Consider the following 12,779-nt stretch of genomic DNA (forward strand, 5'->3'; position numbering starts at 1 on the left):
ACAACATTTCAATTTTGTATCAATCAAAAGTTATTTATTATTCAGCCAATAAACTAATTTTTTATGCATAATTTTATACTATAAGAATTTGAAATTTAAACATTTATTTGATGTCGAAGTTATTGATCTTTAATCTTCTTGAAATTTTGCAAGCATGGAAGATATAAAAAAAAAATATAATGGTAGATTTGTTAAAATTAACATCAAATAAAAAAAATATTAAATAGAGTTGTGGCCTGTTTCATTTGATGAATTAAATCACATGTAATGCTGACTGAGAATCATGATCTCATATTCACTATCATGTACTTAACCAGAGTAGAAGTGTCATTTGTACTGCAACTCCTTAAAAAAGGTCAAATACATTCCAATTTTGATGCAAGAAATTTTGAGAATAACATATTGCAAATTTTCATAGGCAATTCAGCACTTTAACCATTTGATTTCTTGCTACTCAAGCACTTTGTTCTGAACTTCGTATCAACAATAAACTGAACTGTGGTGATTTCCTTTTGCTTTAATGCAATACTAGTCGCTAACCCGTGCTATATACGGGAACCTACTTATTTGTGAGGTAAACTAAATAATTTTATAAAAAAATTTAAGAAACTATACCATTGCATGATTTGCTCTTGTGTGACTTCAATTTGTGCTACAATTTGATAAAGAAGTCATTGCTTAAACACGCAATGGCTTACAAAAAATTTGTCAGATAGCTTCAGATACTGCAAAAAAAAAACTCAAAAATTTTGATATTAAAACTTCTAAAAGATCAAAAAATATTAAAGAATCAGATGATTCACAACTTATAAATTATTGAAATAAAACAAAACCTATATGATTAAATAATAGAGAAATATAAGAGAAAGATGAGTTACATTCGAAAAAAAATTTTCAATTATTGCAAACTTTTTTATCTTGTAAAAAATGGCTAAAAAGAGTTTGGTGGTTCATATACGATAATTAATTTTTAAAAAATATATGAAAAACCATAAAATAATTTTTTTTTTTAACAAAGTAGATGAAAAGAAAATAACATAAGAAGAGCTCATACCTCTACTCGGCTTTAAAAAAAATATTGGGGTTTGCTTTGCTTTTATAGTGTCCATGATTAACCTAGCAAATTTGGAGATAAATTATCAATGTTTGAGTTTGAATTTAAGTTTAAATTTAAGTTGGACTTATTAGAGAGATAGAGTTTCACTTTTGTTAAGTTTGGACTAAATAAAAAATAATTGTTTAAAAAAATGATAATGATGAGTTTGAGTTTAAGTTGGACTTGTTAGAGAGGTAGAGTTTCACTCCTTGTTAAGTTTGGAATAAACAGTTAAAAAAAATGATAATTTATTTAAATATTGTGCTGAAGTGGAAAATATTTTTTTTTTAATAAAAAATGATAATGATGAGTTTGAGTTTAAGTTGGATTTATTAGAGAGATAGAGTTTCACTCCTTGTTAAGTTTGGACTAAACAGTTTTTTAAAAAATGATAATTTTATTTAAATATTATGCTGACATGGAAAATATTTTGTTTAAAAAAAATGATAATGATGAGTTTGAGTTTAAGTTTAAGTTGGACTTTGTTAGAGAGATAAAATTTCACTTCTTGTTAATTTTGGACTAAACAAAAATAATTTTATTTAAATAAAATGATAATTTTATTTAAATATTGTGTTAACGTGAAAAATTGTGAGAGTTTCAGAGACTTTGGTTTTATATATATATACTAGCATTATGCCTGTGCGATGCACGAATTAATCAAAATTCATATGTAAATATTTTTTTTATTAATTTACTTAAAATAAATAATGAAAAAAAATGAATATTTTACTTTTAAGTTACATAATGAATGCATGTTGTGTGAAACTAAGGTATCATAAAATGCATATATATATATATATATATATATATATATATATATATATAAAATTGAATGGAAGATACTAGAGGTACCTAAAAATATATATAAAATGATTTTCAATAATACATTAAACTTTAAGGCTCAGTTAATCACATATATTTAAATAGAAAAACCTTGAATTTAATAGTTAAAAACTATCTAAAATAATAATTGAAATCATGTTTAAGTGAAACCTCAATTCAATAATTAAGAATAATTTAAATTATTAAGCATTTAAAAGTTTGAAGTAGAGAGAGACTCACATGAGAATTTAATTTTTGTCTTTGAAAGTATGGAAGAAGGCATGAAACTTAAGTGAGTTTCACCTTACCAAGTTTAAGTTTAAACTTAAAGTTTAAATCCTGTGCGTTGCATGCTACATGTGTGTGTATATGCATGAAAAATAATCTGAATTTAACATTTATTGTAGAAAAAAGATGGTGTAGTCTTACCTTTGTCTAGCTAATTCTTATTATAATCCATTTGTTTTGTGGGAAGAGAGAGATACGCTTCTTTTGAAAAAAAAAAGAAAAAGTCAGCATATAATATATGATAGCTAAGATATTAATCTTTGGAAGTAGTATCTCATATGGATTAGTATTTCAATTGTGAGTTTTGGTAGTTAGAAGTTAGCGCATAGTAGTTAATAATTATAAAATTATTTTTAAAATTTTTAAACCAATCCCTTAAAAAAGTTTTTGTGGAGTTTAAATCACATTAATAAATTATCTCTCTGTTCAATTATTTTTTAAATCATGTTAACAAAAACTTATTGATAAAAATATTATTACTAAAACCTGAATCAATTATTATAGAAGAGAATAAATGAGTACGAAAGTTTAATATTATGAATTGGGTTAAAACGTGTGTGAGAAGTTTTTCTTAATTTTTTTGAAGTTAAAAAAAACAGCTTAAACAAAATGAAAAAATAATAATGAAGAAATTTGATTTAGAATTTAAATCTTATTGGAATTAAGATTTCTAATCAATTAGTTTGTTGCTATCTCATAAATCCCATAAAAAGTGGAAAAAAAAAATCATATGAATAGAAAGAAAAAAGAAAATATTTTTTTTATGTAAGGAAACTTTTCTTTTATAACAAATTTTTTTTTTTTTGAAGAATAAGCATTTATTTTATATAGATACTTTTTTTTTTTGAAGAAGAAGAAGAAAGAGAATGTGTTTACTTTAAACTCAAATATTTATTACCTTGTTTACAATTTTTTTTAAACTTTATCCAAAAACATTTTTGGTAAATCGGTATGAACAATAATCATCTAAAAAAAAAGTTACGTGTGAAGAGGAAGATTTTGTTGTTGAATGCTTAGCTTTTTTTATTTTTTTATTTTTTTTAAGGGTATGATGTTGTTCTTTCTTTTTTTTTTAACGAAGTAATATAATTGAAATTTAAAAAAAATGAATAGATGAAGATTGTTGTTGTTTTTTGTTTTTTAAATTAAAAAAAAAAGATTAGATGAAGAGTTTGAATTATAATCAAATTAAAATTTTTTATCAACATATAAATTATAATAATAAAAGGATTAGATGAAGAATTTGGATTGTAATTGTAAGGGCACGGTTTGAGTCCTAAGCCTAAGAAGATAACAGGATTAAGGCCCAAAAAGCCCAACATAATGAATTTGTAGAGAATCGACTAAAAACTAGGATTTAATGAATTAAATAAGGGTTGTGATGGACTAAAGATGACGAGGAAGTAAAGAAAAAAAAATTATTATGTGAAGAAATCCTTCCTCGGCAATGTTTGATGAGAATAGTTCTTGGATATATTGCTCTTAGAGTATATTACAATTTCAGTTTTTGTTGCTACAGTCTTTTTTTCTATCAATCCTCTGATCCCCCCTATTGTAAGGGATTTCTTTCTTTCTTATATACTCCTCTTTTCTTCATCTCCACCCTTCACATGTGGGTCAAATTGCTGGCTTTGATTCTTGTCCCATTAGCACTTTCCCGAAGCCTTTGGTGGGTAGCTGTAAGGTTGATCATAATTGTTTAGAGTGTTAGCTGCAGAGCATTCAATGCGGTGGTAGTAGCTTTCCCTTAGATATTTCTTAGCTTCCCTTTATACTATGCTCCCCTGATGCTTATCCCTACCAGTAGAATCTTCTAGAGTGTTGCTCTTGATGGTAGACCAAACCTTCTAACCTCTGCTCTGCTTAGCCGAGGAGGCATTCCTTCTCGGACTTCCTTCCCAAATCTTCGCAGTCATAATTTGCTCGTGGCACTCTGACTCGTACCTCTTCCCTATCATCTACTTGTCCTCGAACTACTAAGCATCCTCAGACAAGGTCCATGACTCAATATATACTCCTAGGCCCTTTATACCTACAATAACCCCTCAAAATTTCCTTCTTTTGCTCCTTAGAAAAGAAAGGGATTTTGATACTATAATTCCAATTTTGCTCTTCTCTTACATCATTTCTGTCTATGTAGGTGTCTTTTCAACTGCTTAGAAGCACGCTCCTGACGTTTCGGCATTCAGGACACGCCTACAATTAATTCCTGCGGCTCCGTGTTTCCCACGTTCTACGGTACGATGGGGATCCAACGGCTGGGGGTTTTCATGGGAATTCGAGCGGGAATTTTCTCGCTTGCTTTTCTCTCTCTCATATATATATATTGCTCAGAAGTTTTATCTACTTCACTTTTTGCATTATCAAATTTCAAGAGCTAGTTCAAGGAGCCTTTCTTCCTTCTCGTAAGTTGTTTTTAGCAATTTTTTCTTTCTTTCTTCTCTTCGGTCCCTTTTGTTTTCCAGTTTATTTAGATCTTTCTCTTCCTCGGCCTATCCACTTTGATCTCGTCTCTTTAGTTTCTTTAACTTTCTTTTCACATTGGGAGATTCGCTTACCTAGTAGACACCCTAGAGGGTATAGAGAGTTTTAAGACTCAATACCGAATTCCACCAGGGGTCTCTATTAGGTACTGCAAACAAGGGGAATGACACACAATGATGTAGGAGGGAGAAGTAGTAATCCCTTTGATCGCCTTTATAGAGGGAGGGATGAAAATCCCCATGGGTAGAGTTATTAGGGATTACCTAATAGCTTATAGGCTTTCTCCCACCCAGTGTGCTCCTAATAGGATTTTGGGTAGTGTAGATGCCCTTAATGAAAAGATGGGTTAAACCTCACCCACCACGATGTCAACTAGATTTACAACCTTCACAACCTAAAATGTCAGGGATACTATCTAAATATTAGGGTTCCTGAGCTTAGGCTCATCTCATACCTCCCTAAGTCTAACAAAAGCATGAATAAAGATTTTCAAATTGTCTTAGGGGAGTGACACGATGGCCTCCACTGCCTGACGAGAGATGGGACACCAGGTGGGGTTTTTAGGTCTAGGTTTATTACTTTAAAGTCACCCTTTTTTCTCTTTGACATCTTCAAATTTTTCTTTGATTAATGCTATTTTTTTGACAATGTTTTTTTCTTTCTTTGTTTTCCTGATGGTTTTGTAGATAAGTACGCCGCTATTCCGAACCTAAACCTCGTCAATCAGTAGGATTTGGATAAAATAATTAAGGCCGAGGTCTTCGTTCATAAGGATAGACAATTAAGAGCGGTCCACCTCATTCTCGGCTACAACCCTCTCTCGTCTAGTTTTCAGGCGCCCTAGTGTGTGATCAAGGTGAAAGACCTGCACTTGCACCAAATAAACATTGCCGCCCTGAGTTTCCTTAATCCAAGCCCTGCTTCAGAAGGTGTACTAAAAGTAACCCTGCTGCTCTAGTATATTGCCGAGGAAGCCACCCCTTCCCAGCCTGTTGTTAAAGAAGAGGAAGAGGAAAAGATAGTTAAAGTCCAAGACTCCGAAGATGACTTTGAAGTTTTCAACCTACCTCCATCCCCAGAAATCCTAGTTGGTGACCTTAGCCATTTTCCTCTAGCACAAGTAAGTCACTCCTAGGAAGACCCCATCGTCCCAGACGCCATGGTACTCCAACGCAAGACTAGATCAAGCCTTCGGGACCTGATGGAGTCCCAAGTCAGAGGCAATGCGCCAGAGAAAGCTGCCCAGACCAAACCTCCCACCCCTTCACCCACCCAAGCTCACCGACCTAACCCTGCTGACCTTAAGAGGAAGAGGGATCAAAGAGGTAAAGAGGCGGTGGAAGGAGGAAAAAGCCACTCCTCAAAGGAGATCAAGCCCCAAAAGGGGGCTAAACAAGCTAGAGTAACGCAGACGATGGTGGACAAAGAGGTGACTTTCAGGTCGAGGTTCCAGCCTCAACTCCTACTATAGTGCTGGATGGAGTTTCCCTACTCGCTGATGCCTCCATCAAGGATTTCCAACAAGGGAAGGCTAGATACGTGGCTGATAGGCCAAAAACGTATTGACCCCTTATGATGGATTAATTAATTAATTAGCCAAGTTTAATTAATTAACCAATTTAATATGCAAATGCGTGGTAGCACAAACAAATCACCAATTTAACTAAAGTGCAGCGAAAAATAAATTGACACGGTGATTTGTTTACGAATGGAGAAAACCTCTAAGGCAAAAACCCCACGGGTGATTTAAGGTCACCACTCCCGAGAATCTACTATTATCACAACAAGCGATTACAAGTAAAGGAATCACAGTACCTTATACCAACTTACAGTTGAACCCTTACCCCAATACCCAATTGGACTTGTTCTGTAGTGACAATCTCTCATTTTCAATGCACGGCTCCCAGTACGTGACTAACCAATTGCGCAGATCCCAGTACGCGACTTTCATCACCAACTTGAGAAAGATGTTGGCGGCAAAGTTCTTCAGTTCATCCTCACAATGAAGAACAAAAAGATGCTTGGTTACAAAACCCTATGGTTTAAAAACACAGCAGCTTCTTTACAAAGAGATGAACTAGGCCGAACTTTGTCTCCGGTCACAAATTGCTTGAACAGACTTTGCTCAATGCTTGTGCAAATTGTGTCCACTTTGATGGCCCTTAAAATAATCCTTTTATATGTCTAGGGTTATCAGAAAAGAAGGCCCAAAGACATATCCATAGATCTGAAAAATTGTTTTTCTTAAACCTCGACAGCTAGAGGTGTCAAGATGCTGTTGAGCCTCGGGCAAGAATAGCTTATTAAAGCTCGATAGATGAAGCTGTCGAGACAACTGTTGAGCTTTAATGATAGGCACTTCTTCAACTTGTTTCTTGGACAGACTTGCATGGCTTTAACACTTGATCTTAAAACAAGGTTTCTTGACGCATTAAACACATCCTAGATCTATCCAAATATAAGTAAAGTGCATTTTGTCAAAGGATTTGCCAATTACATAAAATAATGACATATGTTCCTAACAAGTGAAACACATATGTCCTAACAGTGGCCAATGTCGTGGAGCAGGCTTTACTGCTACCTGGGGACATAGCCGACCTGAGGTCAATGAGGAAGCATGAGGTGTTCCTCAGCTTGAAGAGGGACCTCGCTCTGGTAAGTCCACTAACTGGCTCTTTTATACTTATAATTATACTTGCTTTCTCTAACCTTTGTATTATATTTTTTTTCTTCCTTGAAAGGCTGTCCAAGTTGCACACAGAGCCGAGGAAATAGTGAACAGCTCCCATAGACTGATGAAGGATGAAGAGTCTAGGCGTATTGCTGTCGTGGAGGCTTTCAAGGTGGTAGTGAGAAAGATCTAGGAGCTGAACACCAAGCTCACTGAAGCTGACAAGGAGAAGATGAGCATCGAGGCTGCTTTGCATAAGGCGGAGAAGCAGGCAGAGGCTCAGCGCAAGCAACTCCGCCAGGCCGAGGATGAGCTTGCCATAGCTAAGGACCAAATAAAAGTCCTAACAAAGAAGTTGGAGGAGGCTAAGAAGGCCAAGGACCAAGCTGAGCGGGATGGATATGAAGCGAGAGTGGCAGAGGCTGAGGTCTAAGGTCTTAGAGGTGTGTAGGTACTACTGCCTCCAAGTGTGGAATGAGGCACTAAACCAAGCTAGGGTTGAGGCCTCCTCTACCCTTAAGAGAGCAGAGAGTGTATACTATCCTCCTGCCATCTGTGCCTCAAGCTCCTTAGGCTCCAAGGCTGACGCTGCCTCCAAGGAGGCAGATACTAGCAAGGACAGCCTGGCCAAGGTCCTTCCTTCTTCTAACAGCCCTTCCAAAGAGGCAAAGCAGTCTGTGGTTGCTGAAAAGGAAGCAGACACAACCATGGAAGTGGTCCCTAATGCCACCCAGCCTCCAGTTGCCCCCAAGGACCCCTCCAAAAAGAAAGAAGCCTCCCACAATATGGAGATTGTCTTGTCTACTCTTCCTATGCCCACCAAAGAGGACCTCAAGGGTAAAGGTCCAGCATCCTCAATTGTAACCCTTATCTAGTCTGCCAAGGCCCCAGCGAAAGACATGCTTGTACTCAAAATCAAATAATTCTTAGAATAGTTTTTTTTTTTTTTAACTATTGTTTTTGTTTTCAAAATTTGCAATCAATTTGCCTTTTTCTTAAGGTTTAGCTTAATGAAAATTATGAGCTTTTCTTCTATACTTGTGATATTTATACGAATCTTAGCATGGTTTGTGTGTTATTTAATACTTAATCAATATGAAAATGAGATATAGCTTCATTTAGTTATTTGCATAAGTGATAATGTAGTTGCCACATCCCATACAATCAACAACTGAATAGGTTGAACCATCCAAGTTTATAATCTCAGTAAAATATACTATTAACTTCAAAAGCATACCTTAAGCATAATTAACTTAAAGGACCCTGCATAATTACCATCCACGGTTCCTTATAACCTTTCCCGTAGCAGCATTTTTAAGGAATTGTAGATGACAACTAGCTTATGAACTAATCATGGATATACTTGCAAATGCTTTAAATGATACTCAAGTGCGCATTTTCAACTAAATTACCACAATGAGGACTTTGATTATACACCATGGCTAGTCTGGTTACTAATTTACCCAAGGCATGTGGTTCAGGGAACTTGACATGGCTGAGGTTCTGTTTAGTATTCTCAGAGTCATAGAGATGTTAATTTACCCAAGGCAGGTGGTCTAAGGAACCAGACATAGCCGAGGTTCTGTTTAATTTTTAGTTAGATACTTTACAATGATAATTTACTCAAGGTAGGTTGTCTGAGGAACCAGACATAACCAAGGTTTTGTTTAACACTTAGTTAAATGTTTGATAGTACTAATTTACCAAAGGTAGGTGGTCCGAGGAACCAGACATAACCAAGGTTCTGTTTAACACTTAGTTAAATGTTTGGTAGTACTAATTTACCTAAGGTAGGTGGTCCGAGGAACCAGACATAACCACGGTTCTGTTTAACACTTAGTTAAATGTTTAGTAGTGCTAATTTACCCAAGGTAGGTGGTTCGAGGAACCAGACATAATCAAGGTTCTGTTTAACACTTAGTTAAATGTTTGGTAGTGCTAATTTACCTAAGGTAGGTGGTTCAAGGAACCAGGCATAATCAAGGTTTTTTTTAACACTTAAATATGTAATGAAGAATATTAATTTACCCAAAGTATGTGGTCCGAGGAGCCAAACATGACCAATGTTCTGTTTAATACTTAAGCAAATAATGAAGACAACACATAACATCAGAATAAAAACTTAGCAGAGCTACTTTTCATTAATAATAATACCTTCGCAGATTATTTACATTCCAAGGATGTGATATAGCATTTTCGTCTAAGTCCTTAAGGAAATAAGCACCTATACCAGCTACTGAAGTAATATGGTATGACCATTCCTAATTAGGCCCCAACTTTTCCCATGCTGGGTTTTTTGTAGTACCCACAACTTTTCTTAACACTTCTCTAGGTGCTAACGGTCTCAATTTTACACTTGAGTCATACCCTTGTTTGAGTTTCTACTGATAGTATGCTAACTGAACCATGACGTTTTCTCTCCGCTCTTTAATAAAATCCAAGCTCTTCTTTAATAGACTGTCATTGCTGCCTGGAGTGAACGAATTTGTCCTTAATGTTGGGTACCTAGTCTCCAGAGGAATTACCGCCTTGGCTCCATAAGTTATTGAAAAAGGCGTTTCCCCTGTTGACCTACGAGGGGTAGTCTGATATGTCCAGAACACATGTGGCAGCTCCTCTAGCCACTTGTCCTTTGCATCATCCAACATCTTCTTGAGCCCACTTACTATGACCTTATTGACAACCTCGGCCTGTCCATTCCCCAGTGAATAAGCTGGAGTTGAATACCTATTCTTGATACCCATTTCACAACAGCACCCCCTGAAAGCTTTGCTATCAAACTAGAGCCTATTTTTCGAGATAAGGGAGTGAGGAATCTCAAACCGAGTGACAATATTTTTCCAAACAAACCTCTTAGCATCCACATCTCTGATGTTTGCCAAGGGTTTAGCTTCAACCCACTTAGTGAAGTAATTAGTGCGGACCAAAAGCCACCTTCTCTTTCCTGCTGCCTTGGGGAAGGGCCCCACAATATCCAATCTCCATTAAGCAAAAGGCCAAGGATTGGATAGAGGATTGAGAACACCCTATGGCTGATGAATGTTTGGAGCGAACCTCTGACATTGGTTACATCTCTTCACATATTCTTGTGCTTCCTCTTGCATACCTGGCCACTAATACCCTTGAGTGAGGGCCCTATGAGACAGTGACCTGCCCCCTATATGACTTCCGCAAATCCCTTCATGTAATTCTTTTAGGACATATGTGATTCAATGTTAGAAACATATGTCACTATTTTATGTAATCCTTTGACAAAACACACTTTACATGTAATTGGGTAGATCTATGATGTGTTTAATACTTCAAGAAACCTTGTTTCAAGCCTAAGTATTGAAGCCATGCAAGTTTGTCTAAGATTCAAGTGTGAAAAGTGCTGTTTATTGTAACTCGACAGCTAGTATCTATCGAGGATTAAAAGAGCTGTTTAAGCCCGAGGCTTGACAGCTGCTCGACAGCTAAGGTATTTATCGAGGTTTATGAAACTCAGAATTTCTGGTCTATTTTTCATCCAATCCGTGATTGTATGTTTAGGCTTTCTTTTCTCACAACCCTAGATATATAAAAGGATTATTTTAAGGGCCATCAAAGGTTGCAAAACCAAGACACAAGTTGCACAAGTGTTGAGCAAAGTTTGTTCATGCAAATTGTGACTAGAGACAGAATTTGCCCTAATTCATCTTTCTTGTGAAGAAACTGTTGTGTTTGTACACAGTAGGGTTTCGTGACCAAGGAGCTTCTCGATTCTCATCGTGTGATGAATTGAAGAATTTTGCAGCCAATAATCTTCTCTAGTTGGTGATTGAAGTCACGTACTGGAATCCGTGCAATTGGTTAGTTACGTACTGGGAGCTGTGCATTGAAAATGAAAGATTGTCACTAAAGAACAAGTCCAATTGGGTATTGAGGTAAGAGTTCAACTGTAGGTTGGTATAAGGTACTGTGATTCTTTTACTTGTAACTGCTTGTTGTGATAATAATGAATTCTTGGAAGTGATGTCCTTAAAATCACCCGGTGGGGTTTTTGCCGTATAGGTTTTCCCCATTCGTAAACAAACCACCATGTCAATTTATTTTCCACCGCATACTTTAGTAAATTGGTGATTTGTTTGTACTATCACGCGTTTGCAAATTAATTTGATTAATTAATAAATTTGGCTAATTAATCAATTAATTCATCACAAGGGGTCAATACATTCTTGGCCTATTAAATTCCTCTAAAAGGGGCTCCAATGCCTCGGGATGGATACACAGCAAATATGGCCCCAAAAAGAGCGCTTGTACAACTTTTGGTCTTCGGACAACAAGTAATGAGGAGCTTTTCTTCGCACTTTATCAGCCTCTCCTCTCTCCTCGAGTAGGATGTTATCCTTGAGGAACAAAACAATGGGATCCATCCAACTTGATCCTACTCTGATTTGATGAATTTGCACTCTTTCCTTCTTCATTTTAGCAGGCTTGCACAAATCTTCAACCAAGATGACCCGAGGTAAACCCTGCGCCGAGGAGGTCGCAAGCGTAGCAAGAGAGTCGGCGTGTGTATTTCTGCTTCCAAAGGTGAAAGACTTAAACCCTGATTGTAAATGCCTGACTTGACCCAAATACCCTTGCATTCTCAGGTCTCTGGCTTCTAATTCTCCCTTTACCTGTCCAACAACCAACCTTGAATTTGAATATATTTCTACTGCCTTCCCTCCCATCTTCTGAACTATTGCCATCTCTACCAACAAAGCTTCATACTCAGCTTCGTTGTTGTGGGCCACGAAACCTAACTTCAATAATGATCTTTTCAAGAGACACCACAACTAGCCCCACTCCATATCCTTTTTGATTAGCAGTACCATCAATGTACACCCTCCAGGATAGAGGTTCTTTCAAGGAAATCAACTGTTTTTCTATCCATGTTTTGCTTTTCTTCTTTCTCATCAAAAAGAGGCTCAGCAAACTCGGCCACCAAATCTGCAAGAACTTGACCCTTAATAGAAGTGTGAGGCATATATTTGATGTTAAAAGCCCCTAGAATTGTACCCCACTTGGCAATCCTTCCTGTGTAATCAACCTTCCGCAGTAATGATTGAAGAGGAAATTGGGTCAAAACTACGATTGTATGAGTTTGGAAGTAATGGGGGAGCTTACGTGTAGCATGTACAACGGCCAAGATGGCCTTCTCTAATGGTAAATAACAAAAATCTGCTTCGTACAATGACTTGCTTACATAATAGACTGGCCTCTGCACTCCATTTTCAACTCGTATCAGCACTAAGCTTATCGCATGAGAAGTTACAACAATGTAGGCAAACAAAACTTCATCCTTCTCGGGCCTAGACATAATGGGTGGCCAAGAAAGGTATTCCTTGAGCTGCTGGAAGGCCAGGACACACTCCTCGATCCATTTAAATCCCTTCCACTTATTCAACA

General features: G+C 36.3%; 1 protein-coding gene across 1 annotated transcript; it reads right to left on the reverse strand.

Moving 5' to 3' along the window:
- Positions 1 to 9,745: 9,745 nt before the first annotated feature.
- LOC142623938 (uncharacterized) lies at positions 9,746 to 10,108 on the reverse strand. The gene has a single exon (XM_075797426.1). The coding sequence runs from the start codon at positions 10,106 to 10,108 to the stop codon at positions 9,746 to 9,748; it is 363 nt and encodes a 120-aa protein (XP_075653541.1).
- Between the last annotated feature and the right edge of the window lie 2,671 nt (positions 10,109 to 12,779).

This window comes from Castanea sativa, chromosome 1 (assembly GCF_040712315.1).
Source record: "Castanea sativa cultivar Marrone di Chiusa Pesio chromosome 1, ASM4071231v1".
NCBI lineage: Eukaryota > Viridiplantae > Streptophyta > Magnoliopsida > Fagales > Fagaceae > Castanea > Castanea sativa.

Coding starts and splice junctions, on each gene's coding strand:
- LOC142623938 (XM_075797426.1), bottom strand. CDS start 10,108: ATGGGTATCAAGAATAGGTATTCAACTCCAGCTTATTCACTGGGGAAT.